This window comes from Medicago sativa, chromosome 3, assembly GCF_051527215.1.
Source record: "Medicago sativa cultivar Bolivia chromosome 3, Bolivia_mono, whole genome shotgun sequence".
Classification (NCBI taxonomy): domain Eukaryota; kingdom Viridiplantae; phylum Streptophyta; class Magnoliopsida; order Fabales; family Fabaceae; genus Medicago; species Medicago sativa.
Genome location: NC_140751.1, coordinates 97,255,539 through 97,277,549, shown reverse-complemented (window position 1 = coordinate 97,277,549; position 22,011 = coordinate 97,255,539). Strand labels below are relative to the sequence as shown.

The 22,011-nt window shown below is 33.1% G+C and overlaps 3 protein-coding genes across 7 annotated transcripts; 1 reads left to right on the top strand and 2 right to left on the bottom strand.

Annotated features, from left to right (window-relative positions):
• The first annotated feature begins 77 nt into the window (after positions 1 to 77).
• On the top strand, positions 78 to 3,390 carry LOC146942553 (serine/threonine protein phosphatase 2A 57 kDa regulatory subunit B' kappa isoform-like). The gene is made up of 2 exons (XM_085756580.1): positions 78 to 1,971; positions 2,760 to 3,390. The coding sequence occupies exons 1-2, from the start codon at positions 811 to 813 to the stop codon at positions 3,096 to 3,098; spliced, it is 1,500 nt and encodes a 499-aa protein (XP_085612706.1). The 5' UTR covers positions 78 to 810; the 3' UTR covers positions 3,099 to 3,390.
• Positions 3,391 to 6,409: 3,019 nt separating this feature from the next.
• Positions 6,410 to 12,237, bottom strand: LOC146942552 (cyclin-A2-1-like). Of its 2 annotated transcripts, none has more exons than XM_085756579.1 (11): positions 12,149 to 12,237; positions 10,952 to 11,290; positions 9,925 to 10,207; positions 9,578 to 9,711; positions 9,159 to 9,251; positions 8,745 to 8,878; positions 8,237 to 8,389; positions 8,112 to 8,145; positions 7,624 to 7,773; positions 7,403 to 7,537; positions 6,410 to 6,759 (listed from the first exon to the last, which is right to left on the bottom strand). In XM_085756579.1, exons 2-11 carry the CDS (start codon positions 11,216 to 11,218, stop codon positions 6,697 to 6,699), a joined length of 1,446 nt encoding a protein of 481 aa, XP_085612705.1. In that variant the 5' UTR covers positions 11,219 to 11,290; positions 12,149 to 12,237; the 3' UTR covers positions 6,410 to 6,696. The 2 variants fall into 2 exon arrangements, with proteins under 2 accessions (XP_085612705.1, XP_085612704.1); XM_085756578.1 differs by lacking the exon at positions 12,149 to 12,237 and adding an exon at positions 12,026 to 12,077.
• A 2,417-nt stretch (positions 12,238 to 14,654) lies between these two features.
• Positions 14,655 to 21,096, bottom strand: LOC146942551 (histone acetyltransferase HAC12-like). Of its 4 annotated transcripts, none has more exons than XM_085756575.1 (16): positions 20,897 to 21,096; positions 20,393 to 20,625; positions 20,215 to 20,287; positions 19,796 to 20,074; positions 18,830 to 19,630; positions 18,180 to 18,458; positions 17,812 to 18,093; positions 17,578 to 17,706; positions 17,275 to 17,475; positions 17,040 to 17,185; positions 16,578 to 16,881; positions 16,245 to 16,384; positions 16,052 to 16,109; positions 15,565 to 15,966; positions 15,251 to 15,477; positions 14,655 to 15,068 (listed from the first exon to the last, which is right to left on the bottom strand). In XM_085756575.1, exons 2-16 carry the CDS (start codon positions 20,593 to 20,595, stop codon positions 14,972 to 14,974), a joined length of 3,621 nt encoding a protein of 1,206 aa, XP_085612701.1. In that variant the 5' UTR covers positions 20,596 to 20,625; positions 20,897 to 21,096; the 3' UTR covers positions 14,655 to 14,971. The 4 variants fall into 4 exon arrangements, with proteins under 4 accessions (XP_085612701.1, XP_085612703.1, XP_085612700.1 ...); XM_085756577.1 differs by having other exon boundaries at positions 18,830 to 19,629; positions 19,831 to 20,074; XM_085756574.1 differs by having other exon boundaries at positions 21,032 to 21,096.
• Positions 21,097 to 22,011: the final 915 nt, after the last annotated feature.

Sequence of the window (22,011 nt, the reverse complement as noted above, 5' to 3'; positions counted from 1 at the left end):
AAGTTTTTACAGCTCACATGCTCACTTACACGTGTTTGTTTGTTCTGTCCAAAATCCACTCACCCTTCTTTCAATTTAGATTATTTGGAGTATTTATTTTTGGCTCTAAATTTTCCATTAATCTACGAAAAGCAAGATCCAATTCTTTCTCCATTATTACAACTTGATTTGATTATTAATTATCTTTTTGTCCATAAACTAAGGAAAAAAGAAGTTAAAAACCCCATATGCCTCATTGTACTTTTTTCTCTTTTCTTTATTTCAGAAGCATAGTGCATCACATTATTCATCATCAACAAAAGACAGAAAATAACAGCTCAAGATAGTTTCATTTCATTTCATTTCCCAAAATCATACCCAAACCATAAAACTTTCTTAATCTACATCATCACATTCCTCTTTTCATTCTTTCCCTACAATTTTCATTTCTCTTTTCTCATTCCCGAGAAAAAATTCAGAAAATGTTGATTTTCATATGTTAATTTAATCAATCATTATTCTTCCCCTTTTTGCCTATAACCCATAACCTTAAATATTCGATTTTTCACAATGCATGATACAAAATCTCGAATTTCCTTCGACCCATTTAAATTCACCATTTTAATTTCATGTAGCTTCTCTCACATTGTTCAGAATTCACGGTTTTCTTCCATGACCGAGATCTAGGGTTTCTTAACCCTGTTCCTCCCACATTGTTCCTTTTCACGGTTCTTCTACAACAAATCAACGTTTTCTGGTACATTGATTGTTTTTCCTTCATGGGTTCCCTCTAAAGCTTCAAAATTTGTAGATTTCACCTACTGGGTCACCATGTTGAAGCAATTTCTAAGCAAACTTCCTCGCAAAACATCAAAACATGACTCGGATGAGTTGTGCAGAGTCGATTTGCACGATTCGTCTCGAGTCGCCGGTAAAAACAACCGTTCACAAGGTGGCAACGATGGGGGTAAAGCCAACGCCGCGAAAAGGAATTCATCCGCTGCGGTTTTCCCGACAAGCACCGTGTCGTTGATTGAACCGTTGGTGCCGTTTAAGGATGTTCCTAGCTCGGAGAAAATGAACCTTTTTGTAAGCAAGTTGAGTCTTTGTTGCGTTGCGTTTGATTTCACCGATCCTGGTAAGAACGTTGTGGAGAAAGATGTGAAGAGAAAAACGTTGGTTGAACTTGTTGATTTCGTTTCTTCTTTTGGGTCTGCAAAGTTTAGTGAGCCAGCTATTCTTGCAATGTGTAGAATGTGTGCTATTAATCTCTTTCGCGTTTTCCCGCCAAATTATAGGGCTCATAATCGAATTGGTGGCGGTGAGAATGATGATGATGAACCAGCTTTTGATCCTGCTTGGCCTCATCTTCAACTTGTTTACGAATTGTTGCTTAAATTTATAACATCTTCTTGTCTTGATGCTAAGGTGGCTAAAAAGTATTTTGATCATTCGTTTATTTCGACATTGTTGGAGTTGTTTAATTCAGAGGATCCTAGGGAAAGGGATTGTTTGAAGACAATTATGCATAGGGTTTATGGAAAATTCATGGTTCATAGACCTTATATTCGGAAATCGATTAACTATATGTTTTATAGGTTTGTGTTTGAGACTGAGAAACATAATGGGATTGCTGAGTTGTTGGAGATTTTTGGGAGTATCATAAGTGGATTCGCATTGCCATTGAAAGAAGAACACAAAATTTTCTTGTGGAGAGTTTTGATCCCTTTGCATAAGCCTAGATCTATGGGGGTTTACTTCCAACAATTGTCTTATTGTGTTACACAGTTTATAGAGAAGGAGCCTAAGTTGGCAAGCATCGTGATAAGGGGTTTGTTGAAATATTGGCCAATAACACATAGTCAGAAAGAGGTAATGTTCCTTGGTGAACTTGAAGAAATTTTGGAAACAATTAACATGGTTGAATTTCAAAGGGTCATGGTACCATTGTTTTGGCGAATTGGATACTGCATGAGCAGTTTACACTTTCAGGTAATCTTACATTAATCCATTTGATAAAAAAAAACCTCATTATTTGGGCATTCCTATTATTCCAATGTTATTTTTATTCCAATAGATTCATGCTCTAAATCTATAGTTGGTCTAGTTGCAACTTGGTGCTCTATATAGTCATTTTCTGGCATAATAGTATGAAGCAAAGTAGCTAAGACCCTCTTGTAGAAGTCTGAGGTCACTGATAGAGTGTGAAAGTAGTATATGTTATTTCCTGTTTGAGTAAAGCTAAATACTCAATTTGGTCCTTGAAATTGTAAGATTGTATCACCCTAATCCCCCATATTATCAATATTCCAAAAATGATCTCCAAAATTGCGAAGTGTTAATCAAATTTGTCCATCCGTTGATATTTTGTACGAACTATAATGATACTTAGTTGATAATACACGGGATGAATTTTACATTAAGTGGATAATGTATGTATTTGATAACAGATCCAGGCAAAGGGAAAAACTTGAATACAAATTTGCAATTTCTGTGATCATTTTGGAATATTTATAACGTGAAGGACTAGGTTGATAAAGTTCTGCAATTTCAGTGACCAACTTAGGCATTTACCCTTTCTCGCTTCTTTGGAGCCCCCTATATTTTCTACAAGTATATATTTAATTGCTATTTCCAAATAAATGACTAAAGTGCTGCAAATTTTCTCTATTTTCCTTTGAGAATCAACGGGTTCCTTTGATTTGCTTTGGTTCCTTTGACTTGCTTGTTAGTAATTGCTAAAAGACACCCTTTTTAAAATTCAACATGGATTGTTTCAGGTATCTGAAAGAGCCCTTTACTTATGGAACAATGACCACATTGTCAATTTGATTGCTCACAACCGTCAAGTGATACTACCTATCATATTTCCAGCCCTAGAGAAGAATTTTCACAGCCATTGGAATCCAGCAGTGCTCAACTTAACTCATAATGTTCGAAAGATGTTCAAGGAAATGGATGAGAATCTGTTCCTTACTTGTCGTTCTCAGTGTAAGGAGGAAGAAGCAATGCTAAACTCAGAATCCGAGAAACGGAATGAAGCATGGAAAAAATTAGAACATGCAGCCAGTCTCAAGCCTGCAGTCGGAAACACCGCTGTTTTAGTCTCTCCGATTTGATAACCGGAACTTTTGTATGTATGAGTATGATACAATCCAAATCAATTTTTATCTCTTTCCACATGTTATGGTGGAAAACCACGAGAGATGTGGTAAATGGTTGTTACTGGGAGTAGAATTTTCATTTTTGGGTCATATATATGCCTTTGATGCTTCTAGCAGCCAAATGTTGTAACATAATTTTGATTGATGACTGTACGGTAGCAACCTGTCTCCTCAAGATAAGTTATGATGAGAAGGACCATGCAGTAGATTAATCAAACCATTTTTCTGTATAAGCTAATTTCCAAAATCTGCAGTGTGTATGATCCTCCTTTACTCCTCGGTAGTTTTACTATTAATCTCGATTCTCAAACAATGCGAGACTGTTCGATCTATGAAAATAATATGAATAATAATAATAAAAAAGGAAAATAAGAGGTTTGAAGTCAGGCAAGATTAAAGACGTTCCTTTCCTTTCAGCTCAGAAGAAAAAAGCAAGGCTGTTTGATATGCAGTACTTATTTGGTCCCAGAAAAAGCATGGCTATAAAGGCTCTCCTGTGTAACCTTGGAGAAAAGTAGTATTGCCTAACACTGTGTTAGGATATGAAAAAGAAAATAAAAGGAAAAGGAGGTGAAAGGAAAGAAAGTATAAAGAAAGAAAAAGAGTACAAAGTCTACACCACCCAATATTACCACGGAAGCTAGTGTTACTTTGGGGTAGGCGACCCCATTTTTCAATTTTTTTCATAATAAAATAGGTCACTTATTAGAGTTTGATTTGAATCCTAAATCTCCTTTTCAAATTCGTTTGAATGTTTTAGTTCCACCGCCTGAACTGCACGGCGCCTTCTAGGGTGAGTGACCTTGATAGGTCTCTCACGGTGAGAGAGTATTATTAACCGTTAGATTGTAAGCTTTCAAGATTGTTATGATGCACTACCAACACCTTATCAATTTCCATTCTCACTCTTCTCTTTGTCCTTCTTCAACTACTTTAGTTTTCCACAACAAATCTTTCTCCTTCCTTGCGGTAATCAATCCATAATCAATTGTGAAAATTGACAAGGAATTGGAAAACAAAGGAAGGGGGTTTGTCCCAGTTCAAGATTAATATAATGAAAGGAAATTGTAAAAGAAAAAATAAATAAGCTAGCTAATTAACTTGCGTTCCTTTATTAATATCCAAACAATGAATTTTCTGCTTGTTCAATAATTTGCTTGCATCTTCTGCATAAAAGAAAAATGGTGTTTGCTTGCAGTTCCTAAAAGCCCCAAAAGGTGGTTGAGAGGTTTGAAAGATGTGTGAAGCTTTCGAAAAATCAAAATTTTGTCACTAAATTCATTTCTTTTTTCTTTCTTAAACTATTAAAACTTGAATCTTTCACACTTAAATTGGTTAAATAAATTCATTAAGTTTTTTTAAAAAAATTATCTCATTACTCTTTCATGGAAGCGTGTTGGTATTTCAAAGAAAAATATATTGGTTTCAATGGCAGAGCTCCAGATCAACGGAAGATGTGTTCGACCAAGCTTATATGTGAACTCTGTTTGAAACTCATGTTGCTGATCTGAATTTTTGGGTGAGAAACAGAGAAAGAAGGTTGAAGATGGAGAAGAGAGAACAAAGTGAGAATTTAAAAGTATCCGGTGTTGTTGGTGTATGTTAACAATCATAGAATTTTAATATCTGACCGTCAAAAGTTGTTTTTTTCACTTGCTCACGGTGGGAGACCTATCAAGCTCTCCCACCCTAGCCTGAGCCGAACTGGCCATTGGAGACTTCAATTATGTTTGGAAAACTGAACAAAAATGGTTAAAGCTGGAATATGTTTTCAAATAACCAAACCTACCTTTTGAAGAATTGTGGTCCCAATCAACCAATTAAAATTAGTTAAATGAATAAATATGCAACTGGTATGGTATCCACAAACTAACTTTCATTTACTTCTAAAATTAGTTAAATGAATAAACATAGTGGTATCCACAAACTAACTTTTATTTATTTGTATATTTGTTCATGTAGCTAATTTTGATTGATCGGTGATCAAATTACCCACAATTCTTCAAAGACAATTTAGAAAAAACCTTTATAAAACAACATTAAAAATAACTTATTGAACCATGATTTTAGTTAGTCCAGTCGTACACAAACCCTAAACTATGACTAAACAAACTAGTTTTTTTCATCTTAGTCTGCAGAAAAGGTGAGAAAGAACAATAGCTCTTCTTTTTATTCAAAAATAAATGAATTAGCTTTTCTACATTTATTTTTTCTCAGTACCATATGACAAGTGAACTTATTATCCAATTCAGCTTTACCAAATATTTTTCTTCCAGTAATGAAAAAGTTTAGCTCTTCTTTGTATTCGGAATTGATTAACTTTTCCAAAGTCTCTGATGTCTTCTTATTCAAATATCTGATCATGTAGGTTTCATTTGAGAGATGTGACAATATCATTTAGTTAATATAGCGGATCATACAATAAATTCTCTTTTTTTTTTGTGACAGAACTCAAAAGAATTTAAAGACCCGTAGAATGATAATAAATAATTAATTACATGCAAAACTGTGAAATTAAGTTTTCTATTTTTGGTAACTGACGGAAAAAAATAAGTACAGTAAAACATAAAGTAATTAAATTAAATTCATAATAACTACACTACCAAAAAAAAAAATCATAATAACTGCGTACCATTTGCAATCATTAGTTTTTAAAGAGAAAGTATAGTTGTCTTTAATAAGTACAGTAAAACATAAAGTAATTCATAATAACTATATTAAATTTTAAATAAATACTATTTTCTGTCATATCTGTAACAGATATTAAATTCAATATAAATTGATGTATTTTGGTTTAAATTTTTAACCAAATACATCAACATTTATTAATTAAATAAGACCGAATAATAGTACTAATAATCTTGTAAAAAAGTAATAGTACTAATATTGACACGTGCCAATTTAAAGACAACCTACAATTTCCATATCTATAACCACCTCATATTTTCAATGGTAATTTCTTTTGCCACTAGAGTTTCTTTCTTTTTACTTGCCCACTAATGTTAAATCCTCGTTAAGCTTGCATTTAAATTCACTGCTACGAGTACTTGTTTGGTATTGCAGTGAGATTAACAAATTAATGTTGAGACATCGTGATACCAAACATGCACTATTTTTAAAAAAAAGTTAAACTAGTTCACCTTAAAGAGGACCACATTGCAAAGTCTTAAAGTAACACCATCAGACCAACCCAAACAAGTCTCCAATCATGCTATATAAATATTGTAAAAGACTAAAAAGAAAGAAAAGTAAAGTAAAACTGCAAGTAATTCCAAAAGCAGCTACATGGCTTTGTTGAATTATAACGGCGACCTCAAAATGAAGTATTCTACTTCACCTCAGTACTTCAACTCACTGTTTGAGTTGTATCAACATGTTACATGGAGATCTAGAAGAACAAAAAATTGATATCATCTTACATGTTACAACTACATGAATGTTACAACTACGTAACTAATGAGTAAAGGGTAAACAATATGACGACTGATGATAAAAACACCCTCATTGTACAGGAAATTCCGAGTCATGATCGAGTCCTTAGAAATGCATAAATTTACACTTGAGCCTGGAACAGTGACTGCACCGGTTTTGGAGACAGTTTTGCCACACCATTGAACTGTCACATGAAGCAAAAGTCAATTTTGTGTAATTATGTATATACCTTTTTTTTCAATAAAGCTATGGATAGGACAGCATATTATTTTGCCGGTTTATGAACCTCAATCAGATGCAAAAGATGTTTCCTCTAAAGGGTACAATACAACTGGAGAAGTACTTGTACACACGGTCTAGCACTCTCTTTTCATTACTCTTTTAGTGAAATTCATGTGTCTCATCACTTTATGCAAGACTTATTTTTAAAATGACGAAACTTACATGAATTTCACTCAATAATTGAGAATGTTGGAATTAAAAAGAGTGTATTGCTATTGCTGCTCCTATATACTATCTCTGTTCCTATTTATAAGCACTATTTGGAGAGAAAAAAGTGTCCCTGAATGTAAGTCATCTTTCAAACTACTAGATAGATTTTTGTTATTTTTAAAATATATCTCATATTAATACTACTAATTATAATGGATAATTTAGTGATAGTCATACACAGAATATACATCAATCACACTATCAACTTTCTTAATATATGTGAAAAGTGTCAAAGATGCTTATAAAAAGGCACCGATGGAGTAGCATTTTCAGTGTGACTAGTGGATTTAAAACATTGGTCAACTGAAAAAAGGATAAGAGTTTGTTATTCTAACCTTCTCATGTTTATATTTCTCACGTATAGCATGGAGAGAACAACCTTTGGTATTAAGTTGCAGATCTTCCAGTGCAAGAACAACTGGTTTTAGCTCTGAAGCTTTGTAGTTGGTAAAATGCTCCAGAGTTGTAGTCTGCATATATAAATGCATGCGACTCTTCAAATTTCTATTTATATCTTCTAAACAAAGGTAACTTGATACTAGTCAACATTTCATACCCATGGATGTTCTGAGTGGTTGAGGGTCCATCTGGCAAGGAATACAGCAGAAGCAGCCACACGAGAAGGTAGAAACTGTAAGAAGCTGTATTCAACAAGAGCGAGCTCTGCTAAATAATTTGCCAGGAATTCCAGTTCAGCAAGAGGAACCTGTATAACAAGATAAAGTTTAACGCATTGAGTTGCATTTTTCCTGTCAGCATAAAATAATCCAGCGTGTTTGATTTTGCAATGTCAAAAATCGATTCTAGACGTAAGTTGAACAGCAAATTTGTATGTAAAAATCACATTTAGAGTCAAAAGCTATAAATCCTAGCTTTTGGTTAGAATCACTTCTTGAGGCAAAAAAAAATAAAAATCAATTACAACTGACATCCATCAAACATGTCAAAATCCATTTTGTGTCTAGAACCACTTTTGGTTATCTCTACCACGAAACCAAACACATACTAAGTTAAATTGTAGATAGTGGATAACAACTATAGTACCTTGTAAGAAGATTGTGCTGCTTGGATGAATCTCCTGAAAGACAATAATAGATCAACTTAGTTCAATGAAGTTTTAAGTAGTATTTTCTAACAAAGTGTTAATAAATAAACAGTACACTACATACCTGAGAAATGTTTTGGTTGTGGGAACAGATAACTGAAAACGCAGAAGGTTTAAAACTTCCTTCTCCATTTTTACTACCTCTTCTTTTGTGTATGTATTATCTGTGATGAAGCAAAATTCTTCCACTCGAGGAGCACACATCTCTTCATATTTTCTTTAAGCCATGAAGAAAAGAAGTGCATCTTAGACCGAATGATATTGGGAAAAAACATACATGATATCTTAGATAATAGATAATCACTTGTAACTATCACCAAATGCATTCGGATTAAATGATTCATGAATAATCAACAAATACAAGTTAAAGAGAAAAGTAGCATTTTGGAAAATAATTATCATCTCCACAGTAAACTGAGGATCGAAAGGTGATTGACATTATCTGCTTTATCATTTTGAAAGCCTAGATATCCTTAGTTCATAGTTCAAAAAGAAGACATATCATCTAGAATTCTAACTCTGAGCAACGGGAACTTATGTTAACCAGGACCATTACAAAAAATAGTACTTACGATGCAATGAACATGCAAGTAACACCAAGCAACTGGAGCCTGTGTTTCTGAATCAAACTTGTTGAGAGAAACCGATCAATGAGGTTCACAGTAAGGTAAAGAGTGTCTGGAACCAGCTTATATTCCTCAGAAACCTGAAAAGGAATAGGACACCTTTAGCAAAGCCACAACAAAAGCTTGATGGTAAACTTCAACAAACTGTAATTAAGGATTCTCCATTTCAAATGCAACTATAACCTGATCATCATAAAGAGTTGTAGTTATCCATCACATTGTATATATCCTATCATTCAACTATGTTTTTGATTGAAAGGCGGTAGATGAGAATTCTTTGATAAGGTTATGGACAAAAAGGAAAAGCTAAAGATTGCTCAAATATATAAATGTACACGAAGCCAATGCCACAAGACTGACCTCCACAAGCCAATCAATCAGAATTCCACGCATGCTTGGAGAAATATCTTGCTGCAACTTCTCCATGTAATTGGTTGATGGTCTTTTCTCAAGCTGAAGAGATTTCACCAAAACTTATCATCAATGTTTTTGTAGTGAACCTAATGATTCTGCTCTATTCTTAGTACAAAAATAGGATTACTTTGGAATGTTCTCTTATGCAGCAAAACTGACATTATAATAATATAAAATATTGCAAAATGAAATATGCTCCTGGCTATCCTAGAATACTTGCTTACATTGAAAGTTATACTCTAAAACTGAAGAACCCTATTATAAAGTAATAATAATAATAATGCAGTCAGATTATGACAAAGAAGAAAGCAGAAGCAGTTGAGATGTGCAGCATAAGATTGTTTAATAATGAATTACGGACAAACCTCGGTGACTCGAACTTTGTTGTATATATCAGGGGCATAAGCACTCCAAATTTGAGAATCCTTTAACTTTTTATCGATGTCTACAAAGGTCAGGCGATCCGAGGCTCCTACCTTCTCACAAATCATATTTATGTCTGCACAATACAATCAAGACAACATGACAGTAATTATGGTATCCAAACTTCTAAGATATTTCACCTTTCTAGTGAGTTAGTGGCTTACACCTAGTAACTTTTTTTATATTATCCAAAGGGCAATCTTATGACATTGCAATTTAGCATATGGTATTATATACCTAAAACATGTTTTATACTAGTAGTAAAATATATGAGATTATTGAAATAAACCTTTGTTTGGACTTGGAGAGGTAGCGAGTTCACCAGAGTTCACACATTCTTGCATTGAAAGTGTGGTGTCTGTCATAACATGGTCACTTATGTTGTTGGACATACAATGTTCAGTTGGTTCATCAACCAAAGTTACTGCAGCAATGGTGTCTTTTGACTCTACCATCTTTATGGTAGACAATTCTTCAGCTACCTTCTCTTTAACATCCTCTTGTGCTGATGAAACTTCAATGGAGACATCTGAAGTTAGCTTTGTGTTTTTCTTTTGGTAAACTCCTTTGGCCTGTAAAATGGATAACTAATCGGCATTAACAATCACAGCAACAAAGTTTTCTACTAAGTAACAATTATGTCATAGTGTTCTATTGTGAATCATGTCTAAAAACAAACTATTTCGATCTGTTGTGAGTTATTTGCAATAGTTCTCTTCACCTCTTAACTATTGGACAATCTTTTGTCTAACCTACTCTCTTTACTAGGGTCTCTGCTTCCACACACGTCTCTACCACCTAAGATGAGATTCTACAATTTATATAAAATTGAGAGCATTTTGTATCTTTCATATAACATTGCAAGTCTTATAGCTGTGTAATGAAAATTTTATGTTTTGGGTACTAAACCCCTCTAGCAATTTCAGCTGACTTACATACCCAACTTTGAAGGCAAATCTATTAAGAGTTTGCTCGACCAAGTTCAATTGGTACATTTTATTTTATGGCATATATGACACTAATAATTTTTCATTCCAATTACCTAGATAGATCAATCTGCATGTTTGTAAAAAAAAAAAAAAAAACTATCATTTCCTAATGATATGGTGATAACAACAACCAAGCTTTTTTCAACTAAGTGGGGTCGGCTACCAGGATCAAATTACGCCATAATGTTCTATTCTATCATAAACCATATTTTAGTCCAACTCATTAATTTCAAATCTTTCTGATAGTTTTTAGGTCTTCTTCCTAATTATATGGTGATATTGATATAATTTAAAACATGAATTTGGTGACAAAATTGGGATTTATACCTGAAAATTGGATTGTTTAACACGTTTATCATGTGGTTTTGCAGTGATGTTAGTTACATCAGTAAGCCCTGCCCTTCTTTTACGGTGAGGAACATCAGGAACAGCAACACATGTTTTATTCTCAGAAGAAACAACCTTTTTGGAAGCTGTTGCTCTTTTCCCTTCATTTTCCGAAGAGGGTCCTCCCAAAACCTTTGCCCTTGATCTGGTAATTCTGAGTGGACGCTCTTCATCTTTGGCACACAATGTACTATTTGCTTTACTCATAATGCTTGTGCCTTGAAGAAGAAGAAGAAGAGCAACCCAATTCTAATTCAAACGCAAATCATACACTCACACCTGTTTTTCAAACAAGACATTAACATTAATATAAGTTACACAAACTCAACAAATAGACCAACAAAACAATGCTACTATTATACTTTAATGTAACATTGCATGTCAACCGTATTTCTTCTTCGTTATTATTTTTATCTAGTCAACATATATATCAGAAACCCCAAATCTTGACTTTTAGAAAATCTGAGTTCGAATCATGGCTAAACAATTCTTGTTGTCTCGACCGAACTTCAGATTACAGGGTCTTTTCTCATTAATCATGAACCCCAGGGTTAAAAATGTTGATTTCTTTAATTATCTCATGTCATGATTTTCTTGAGTGATAAAATGTAAAAAATTGTTGGAGGTGCAGAAATAAAAATAATGGTAAATAAAGAACGAGGTTGCTGTGAATGCAACCATGTTGAACCAATCAATCAATCAAATTAATTAAATAAATAGTTAGTAAAAGAAAAACACAATTTTGAACTCCAAAGTCCAACCAAACACGTTAAAAAAACCAAGCATTTTCATTTCATGCTTTAAAAAAAAAAAAAAAAATTTGGTTGATTTGATTTTGACCCCCTTTCTACAGATGGAAGGAAGAAAGGATGAAAAAAACAAGAGATGTTCCTGAAAATACAATGTAATGTAGCTCAATCTCAGATCTAGACAACAAAATTGGATAGAATTTGAGAATTAGAGGAGTGAAATTGAGAATGAAAGTATGAAGATGTGAGAGTCAAAGATCATCACCTAGAGAGAGAGAGAGAGAGAGAGAGAGAGAGAGAGAGAAGGAAGTAGGGTTAGAAAAAAGAGAGTAATTGGGATGGTAGTAATATAAGATAGAGTTGAGTTGAGGAGCGTCACTACACTTACACGCTCACTCGGACTCCTCACTGAGCGGGACGGAGCCACAGTTCAAAACTTTAAATTACATTACATTACAGCTACATTACAAAAACGTTATTTTCATTCCTCTTTTTCATTTTTTTCCCATTTAATTTAATACAACTAACGTCACCACCACAAAATATTCTTTTCTATTCTACTCAGTCAAAACTTACCTTTTTTATTTATTTTATTTATTCCAAAATAGTTACTAATTTGAATAATTGATTAGTGAAAATATGAAATGGGAAAGGAAAAAAAAACACTATTGTTAATTGTGTGTGCACTCCATTTGAAAAGATTAATTCTACCTTTCCTACTTATTTTGTAAACAATCATAGTTATTTGAATATTGGACCACTCTTATAGAAAGAAGAAATCTCAATCTTTGCGTTCAAACATTACTATTTTTTAAGAGATGCATTCAAACAATCTTATATATTGTGTATTTAAATTATTATTATTATTATTATTATTATTATTATTATACTATTAATTAGTTGAACGGTGTGACTTGAATATCGGACAATCGATATAAAAAGAAGAAATGTGAATCATCTCATTCAAAGTTTATTATATAGTATATTTAAATTTTTAGAAAATTAAATTTAACTCAATTAATTGTTTCCCAAAAGAATTACTATCATTCCTATACATAATTAAAAAAAATTATGGAGAAAATCATTTAAGATATTGACTTGAAGGAAAAAGGAGTGGTAAAAAAAATATATTATATTACCTTCCCTGCTCTTTTATTTTTCTCTAAAAAGTTCAAGTAAAAAATTAATATAAATTTGGTGTTACATAATTTTTGTGTTTTTTTGTGTCGACAAAATATAATCTTTTGACTTTTGTTGTATAGCTCTCTCTTCTTACCTCATCACCATTCAAACATTAGGCTATCAATTGTGGTTTTAATGAGTTTTGACATTTTAGTTCCTATCTTTAATTTAATTATTTTCTTGTTTCCTTTGCCATCATAGCCTAATTGGCACTATTTCGTTTGATGAAAAAGGAAACTTAGGAAAGCACAGCTTCAAGAAAAAATCCAGGAGCGATGCGATGTTTAACTTAAATTCAACTTGTAATTATTGGGAGATTCATAAGTAATACTAATAAATGTAAAATTGATGTGCTTAATGTACGATGAATTGGTATAGCTAAAATGGAATTTTGTTTTTTTTCATGATAATTCAATGCGAATTTATATTGTCTCCTTTTAAATTAGATTTCCTTATTACGTGATTTTTTTTTTTTTTTGGGTACAAAAGAGCCTCATTAAATCTTTTTATGAGATTTCCCGGAAAATAGGATCTTGTTGCTCCACCTATTCATTTTCTTTTAAGAGGGTTCCACCTATTCATGTTGATGTTGAAAGAAATATAAATAGAAATGGGAAGAATTATATTTACGGATTTTTCATGTGATTTTTCATCTGCCACCTTGGTAAATTTTTTATTTTTTAAAATAGTCCCTGGACCCACTTTCATGTTGATTTGGCTGATTTTTGGTTAGGTGGCAGATGCTGACCGTGACATTTAACTTATTTTAAACATTTTATAAATCAATTTAATTTTTTTTTTTTGACAATTTAATTAAAATAAAATTTGTTTGTCAAAATTAAAAAAGAGGAGGGTTTCCAATTTCCCCATTCTTCTTCGTCAGTCTTGAACCCTCCATCACTCTTCTTCATTTTCTAAATCCCTGTATCCACCACACCACCCCACCCCACCCCACCTTTAGCCTTTATTCTTCAATCCAAATCCAATCCCTGTATCCCTTTATTCTTCTTCACTTCTTAATCCCTCTCTACTATTTTAAATCCTCCTTAAATCAAATGGTAACAGCAAACAAATATCAGTAAACAAATCAAATCGAATCCAATTTAAAGGATTGATTATGATTTGATGATTGATGTGTGTGTAATGGGTTGTATATCTAGATCTGAGAATTTAAAATACAGGGATGAAGATGAATATGTTAGTGATGTTTATGCCCTTTTCTCTTTTAGTACAGATAATTGGAGTTTCTGGAATGGGTTGAAGATGAAGAGAGGGGAAAAAGAGTGAAGTTTTGTCTGGAACTGAAGTTTTGGGGAAAGAAGTTATGGGAAAAAAATGAACGTGCTCACTCTCTCAGTTTTGATTTTTTCTTTTTGTTCCATCAGATAAACATTTTTAGATTTAATTAAAATAACTTTTTGTAATTTTAAATACTGAAAATTAATTTTTGTAATTTAAAAATCTGCTTTTTTATTTTAATAATAATAGGATGTTTAAAAATATAAAATTATAATTAAAATAAACAAAAACCAATTTCTGATTTATTATTTTATTTTATAAATATTTAAATTAATTTAAATGCCACGTGTATCAACCTATGTACAGTCAGTAACTGACACCTAAGCAAAATGGTGCCAAATCATCAAGTTTATGGGTTCAGGGACTATTTTAAAAAACAAAAAATTTTGCAGGGATGAAATTCAAAAAAAAAATTTACCAGTGACCAAAACCCAAACTCACTATATTTGCAGGGACCAAAAACATATTTTAGCCCAAAGAATAAAGGCAATGCTAATCTTTGTATATACATGATCAAAATTATATACACAAAAAAGGAAAGATGAAAATCTCAACACTTATGTTGAACTATATTTTTTTTATATACACTAGCTTCAACGAAATTTAATATGCTTCATCAAAGCTTACAAAAATTGGCAACTAATTGCTATCGATAAGCTTATTAACTAATTAATTGAAAGCTGTATAGTAGCTTATTGTTGTTGACTGTGAACTCTATATTCACAAAGATTCATTGATCAACGACTGCTGTGTCGCTTTCAATAACTGCAGCTCCACGCCAAGATTCGGAATGCGTTGCTTTCGATTCTATATGCTTCTTCAGATCCCTGCAAAATCAAAATAAATATAAAGAAATAGGTATTTATGCATAGTTTAGCCACAAAAAAATGACTGTTGTGAAAGGAATAAGTAGATTTATGCATACTTTAGCCAAAAAATAAATCAGAAAGGAGAATATCCAAATTCTCTCAAATTCTATAGGTAGTGTAGAATTCTAACAGTCACACACCTGCAACGTGGTATTCTACATTCCGAGTCTTTGCAATTCCTGGAGTGGGCAGTTAGTATAAACCATATCTTTTTACAGTGCTGGCATCCCCGATTTACTCGAATTTTGCACCTACGAGCATGAGAGAATAGCTTCTTGATTTGAGAACAGTTTGGATAAGAGCATGGTTCAGCATTAGTTGCGGAACATTGAGATGCATGCTTCAAAACATCCAGCAGTTTCAGCATCTGCGTGTGTGTAAGTCAGCAAATATGAACAATAATAAAAAACAATCGAGTAATGAAAACAGTAAATCCTGAGAATTAAGTTCATACCGTTTTCTCATTTGACTCACGATTCCCAAATTGACATAGTGGTGTTGAATAATTTTGAGTCAATGTGAGTTCATTTTGAGTCAACTTGTGTTCATGGCAGTTAGCACCTCTATCCTTATAGCAAGCAGAGCAAATGGTACATTCTGGACAAATCTCACATTTCCAGCACTTTTGAAATATATTGTGTGCATAACAAATGCTACATTTTCCAACAGTCACCAGAGTAGGGTTGTTTAAATGGTAGAGGATCATCATTGATGAATACTTGGCACGGCGGAGTATGTCAAACTGAAATTGATACTTCTGGCAAAAACTCAAAAGGCTGTTCCTATTTTCAAATAATCCACTCTCAAGGATGATATCATTATGCTTAGTGTTGGAGGGAATATCATCAACAACAGCCTGAAAACAGCACACAATCCAATGTTTTGCATGAAATTACTAATGATGAGAAAATCATATGAAAACTTCAGGTTTAGGTTGTTACCTGACATAGTGTATGCACCTCGCCATTCTTTGAAATGTGTGCATCAGAACTATGGCATCTGAAATATGTTGATATGAAAGTCAATCAAAAAAGCCTTTTTTATTGCACTCAATGCAAAACCAGTTCAAGTATGTATTCATTTCAAAGGGAGGTGAAAAACAAACAGTTCAAATATGTATTTAAGTTATCATACCTTTCACACTCCTGAAATTTCTTGCATTCAGTGCAAAACCATCGCTTCCCAGATGCTATCACTTCATGGCAGTGCATGCATGAATACTGCAAGTGAGCTATGATGAAGTTTTCCCTGGTAGGCAATATCTTTTGGCCAACCTAATGAAAATTGGGGGGAAAAAAGAAAAGGAAGAAGGTTCATATTACACATATACATATCATGTAAATAACTTAAACTGGTCTATAATAAGAACACTGCAACGTTTCATTCACTCAAGTATAAAAGAATATATCCCATTGGGTGACTATAAAGGGAAGACGTTGATGAAAGTAAAAGACAAGGTAGACATACTTTTTGCATCACCAGAATGTCTTTGGCAGTGTCTTTAGAAGGATTGGCATGTCCCATGGTCTTTAAAGCTCTATTTGGCACTTGTTTCTTCAACATCTTTTCATAGTCTCCTCCGCTCTCTTTTTCAATGGTCCTGGCTGCTTCCATAACATAACCACACCAGTAGTCTCCATCAAAGTATGGCAAACGAGAAGTTGTCACCTTGGAGTTCCCTTTTTCAGTAGGAACAAAGAAATGATCATATACGTTGGTTAAACCAACAATAATATTTTCTTCAGTAGCCTTTTTTATCATAGAAAGATACCTGCATAAACAAACAATATAAAGATTCAGTGGTTACATGGCAGTACTAGTTATCGAAAACAAAGAAGATAAAAGAAGGAAAATGTACTCTCAAATTCTCAATGTAATGTAGCTCACAAAATTCAACACAGAGACACATAAGGAGAAAGAAAGACTGACCAACGGCGTAGCTTATCATTCTTCGGAGTCTTTTGCTCTTCAGGATGACAATATAGTATATAATCATCCCCTTTTCTTGAAGGAGCACAGGCCCATATGTAGCAAGTTGAGAAACCCCGTTTCTTACAAAAATCAAGGTATCCAATCTGATGATAGGAAGAATAAAACATAAATAGAAAGAATGGAATTTTATTAGTTCTATTGCCATAGAAATAGAGTTTAAAAAGAAAAATACCAATATCTCATGGTAAACAAAGGTACGAAGGGCTTCTCCACTCTTTGTTCTTCTCTCAGGCCTAAAATACTTGACAGAATCAAGATATGAAATGTGTACACAACGCTGATTTGGATTGCCGCATTCGGAGCCGAACTCCTGGGCGTACATTCCAAAAATGCATATATCTACTCCTTCAATCTGCTGAAACAGAAGAATAACCTGAAAATACAGACATAATAGAGTAGACATCAAGAGAAATTTAGTTCTGAAGATGCAATTTGTGGTATATTTATTTATTCAATAATAAACCACTGAACTTACTCTTGATCTATAAGAGAATTCGGCAGGGTAATTTTCCTCTGGAATGATGTCCAGAAACAGCTTATTCACTTTCAATTGTTTGTCGACAGATAACACTTCTCTAATAGAAAGACTTTCTGCTGCTGAAACCTACAATTTTGCAGAAATTCAAGGCACATACGTAAATAATCTAGAATTTTCAAATCAATATATATTTGAAGTTAATGTGCATACATGCTGATTTCTCAGTATTACCTTATCAAGATTCTCGTTCCCTTCAACTTTTTCCCAGTTTGCTCTCTCTTCCATAAGACGCTCAAAAAGTCTTTTTTCTAAGTGGTCACTGAGCATGGTTCTTGGCAAGTCCTTGGCACCAAAATTAGCAGCTTTTGGTAAAGGAACATGAATTCCGTTTTTAATTTCTTTTAAGCGGCATACAGGACATATATACTCAGCACTGCAATCCAAATCTCTTTTGTTGTTGTAGAGTGCACATATTTGATGCTGCCATCTTTTGCATTTATTGCATTCAACCCACTAGAAGAAACAACAGTCATAAAGAGTTAGTATATAGTTCTCTGTATATCAAGCTGAATTATATAGTAATCGATATTGAAACTTACAGGTTCTTCAAAAACTTCATCGTTATTCTTTTTTTCGAGATTTGTCTTAGAAACAAATGCCCCATTGAACGTAATTTTCCCACCTTTAGAATTCTTATAACACACGGTGCAAATGCAACCCTGTGCATCAAATTCTTCTTCCTTTCTACAAAAATAGGTTCTCCTGATGCGTACGCCACAACATGAACAAAAAATTGGCACTGGTGCAAAGTAAAGCTTTTTCCTTTGACATAATTGGCATGTGTTTGCATCAATTCCTGCTTCCTCCTCAGATGTAATCTGTGTTAATAAAATTGTTAACTTCTATATGGCTTAAAAATTCAAAAGCAAAAAGAAATATGTATATATGTAAATTGCAGAAATAGAAAATGTAATTTTAACAAAAATCACAAACTAATTTTTTTTTTTTTTTTGTTGCAGAAATTGACAAATGTAAATAAAATCTGTCAGCTGAGCATGCACGCAAATACAGACATTCAAAGTTTCACGATAACATGCATACATAACATCCAATGATTAAAAGAAGAACCATTCATGAGCTTTAACCAAATAGCTTTACCTTTTGGAATAGTTGGTTCATGACATAAATCATAACAGTCATACGTAAACAGATCAAGGTAATTGAAAACACTGGCAGGTGGTGTACTAACCTGAACAGATTCCTTTCTCAGACTACTAATATGTTCTTCTATTTGATCACGTGTGAACAAATCAATCAAGGAAACAGCCTCAATTATTGTATTTGGGGATTTTGTTTGCTTCTCTTGATCATCTTTTGACTCGATGATTTCTTTTTTATCGTTTATCCCATCCTGGTTGAATCCGGTTCTGCCTTGAATGTCCTCTTCACCCTCATGAACAATAATAAGTTCTTTTTTAGCATTTACCCCCGCCTGGATGAATCCAGTTCTGCCTTGTATGTCCTCTTCATCGTCATCAATATCTTTAAGTTCCTTCCTGAGAGTAGGCCTACTGTTGATTTCCATTGAGTTTCTGCTGTATTTCATGCCAGATTCTAAGCCTTTCGAGGGAATCATTCCAGACTCGATAGTCTCTAACTGTTGCTGCACTTCTGAAAGTGTTTCAAAAGAACAAGGTTGAGCCTTCTTGTAAGTCGATTGATCAGAACTTGCATCATTAACCCAAGAAACGTCAAAAGCAAACTCCGTCATTTTCCGTCTTTTCGTAGGTTGTAGCATGGCATGAGTGAAACTGTTCTGAAAATCCAACTCCTGGGGTTTATTTCGCCCTGTATCTTCCAATTCTAAGCATGAACTCGTGCTAGGAAAAAGATTGGATTGTTCCGAAATATCCGCTGAAACAAGTTTAGGGAATGTCGAATGTAAATCTTCAAATTGAATGGACTTTCCCATTGAAGTAGGAAAACTCATAGACTCGTTATTCTGGATAAACCCCAAACAATCTCTCTGTTTTGACAGATTCACCTCCACTGCATAAGTAGCAAATTAAATGGGTAAAGCAATGCATTTGTTAAAAACAAAAATAATTCAAGCAAAGAAAGAAGCTCAAAGTCGGTAATATGCAAAGACAAAATCAATGTTGCACGAATAAGGATTAAAAATTGGGGCGAAATCGCAGTCTAATTTAAACATATCATTATTTGCGTGTTTCAAAGGAAAATAGTTGCTACTTGATCTGGTGTTGGCATCCAGATTGCTTCCACCATATGAAACGGGTAAGTTACGAAGCACACACATATCAGCAAGTAGGGGGGTTGATGAACCATCATCAGGAGAGCAAGGCAGGTCATGAACAATAAAAGGGTCAGATAGTCTCCCTTCTGGAACGCCATAATAACCAGCGGCATCAGACTTAGAAACACCCACTAGAGCTTGCATACGCTGATTCAACGTCTCCAGGTTCATATATTCCTCCTGCCAAATTCGTAGAAAAACAACTGTGCTTAATTGACAGAATACAGGTATAGTTTGCATTTTATACTATTATATGCAAGTGTTATTAGCAAAAAAAAAAAAGCACTTTATGTTCAGACACGACATTTCAAGAAACAAACCTTTGAAGCAGCAGTGGTAAGTAGTAATAATTCCAGCATAGGGGCAAATTGCTCATTCTGAATGATTTCAAAACTGAATAAAATTTATAGTTAGTATAATCTCGATTCAATTTCAATCTTAAGTTGAAGCAAATGCAAGCAACAAAATTTCTATGAAAATTAAATCACTTTCACCTACATTCTTTTTCTTATCCAGTGACGGTTGTATGTCATTTCGGGATGATAACGCCAGTCCGTGGAGAATCCTACTGGATTACTTACATGTGGACTGGATAATTTATCAAAACATCTCTTTTGCGGAGTGTTTGAGACAACTGATGAAGAATTTCTTGGCAATTCTCTCCAAATATTCCCACCAAGTTCAGAACCCTTCGCAAGCATCTTTTCAGCTTATCAGAAACAATTCACATTCTGAAGCCACAAGAAATAATAAACAAATATCAGTTAGAGGAAAATTCCAACAATGTTCTTGACGCGCCATAAAGAGGGAAAACATGATTATCATAACTTTAAACAAGCTCACAGTTCAATTTGTCAAGAATTTATAAAGAATTCGTTTATTAAGAACCCGCATTTATTTGTTAATTCATTCAGGTTAAGAATGTGAATTAAATGGATTAATGAAAACAGAAATTAAGAACAAGATTGAAGTTATTATGATCAATTTGATAACAATACCGACATTGATAAACGATGAATTGATTAAGGAGTGCGCTAAAAAGAAAAATCCCAATTACAATGAATGAAATTAGGGTTAGGGTTTAAGAATTGGGGATAACACTATAGAACACAAAGATAACGTTAGAGAGAGAACAACCTGTATCGCTGACGCTGTTGTTGTTGTGGTCCCTCCTTTGTGTCTCTTTCTTTATTCCTCTGCTTAACTTCTTACAGGAAGGAGGGGTATTTATATTTTTAGTTTAGGGTGATCTTGTCTTGTTTAATTTAAGATGAAAACAACAAGATAAATACGAAATTAATGTGATCCTCCTGCTTTGTAATAGTGATCATTGATTAGTTTAATAGTGGTTTTTGTTTGTTGACAACTTTTTGATCTGATGGTTGTTTGTTCTTAACTTCTCAACAGTATTTATTTTTTGTTTTTATTTAAGTTTAACGGTTATTTTTTTTTAAAATGTTAAAGAATGCATTTAGAGCAATGGTTAAAACGGTCAAAATAAAAATATTGTATTGAAAAATGGTGAAAATTGATGGATTTAACTTTTTAAAGTTAAAATATTATTGAATCCGGTGTAAATCTACTAATTTTTGTTTACTTTACAAACGTCATAAGGGCGCTTGTTGACATAACAATTTTTTATTTACAAGAGATTGAGATAAATCTTCGATGTTAATATAGGAAAATGATAAATGTTGTGATAAAGAGTATTTTAGACACGTGATCTGTTTGATCTATTAAAAAATAATACTTCATAGAATATGCATAACAACACTTACACAACATAAAACATAATAACACACGATAAACTTTTAATGCATTAAACAATTTTTTATTTTATATGATGTTTAATAAAAAAAATATATTTTTGTATTTTTAAACCTGTACTTGAACAAAAAATAATAGTGTTATGATATAGCGATGAACAAAATTTTCTATTTTTGTTGGGCCTATAGTTTACTATATCCCGAGAACAATTTTAAATTTAAACATAATATTAACTAAGAGACTCTCTAACTAAAGTTGTTTTACTAACAAACAAAAAACTAAATGTGAAATAATTAGCAAGTTCTCGATAGAAGGAATCGTTTAGTAGAACTTAAGTTTAATCTTGAATA

Coding starts and splice junctions, on each gene's coding strand:
- LOC146942551 (XM_085756575.1), bottom strand. CDS start 20,595: ATGCTTGCGAAGGGTTCTGAACTTGGTGGGAATATTTGGAGAGAATTG. Junction 18,459..18,829: donor TGAGAAAGGAATCTGTTCAG/GTTAGTACACCA, acceptor TTATTAACACAG/ATTACATCTGAGGAGGAAGC. Junction 16,882..17,039: donor AATGATAAGCTACGCCGTTG/GTCAGTCTTTCT, acceptor TTGTTTATGCAG/GTATCTTTCTATGATAAAAA.
- LOC146942552 (XM_085756579.1), bottom strand. CDS start 11,218: ATGAGTAAAGCAAATAGTACATTGTGTGCCAAAGATGAAGAGCGTCCA. Junction 7,774..8,111: donor CAGCACAATCTTCTTACAAG/GTACTATAGTTG, acceptor CTTGTTATACAG/GTTCCTCTTGCTGAACTGGA. Junction 7,538..7,623: donor ACCACTCAGAACATCCATGG/GTATGAAATGTT, acceptor TTATATATGCAG/ACTACAACTCTGGAGCATTT.
- LOC146942553 (XM_085756580.1), top strand. CDS start 811: ATGTTGAAGCAATTTCTAAGCAAACTTCCTCGCAAAACATCAAAACAT. Junction 1,972..2,759: donor TGAGCAGTTTACACTTTCAG/GTAATCTTACAT, acceptor GGATTGTTTCAG/GTATCTGAAAGAGCCCTTTA.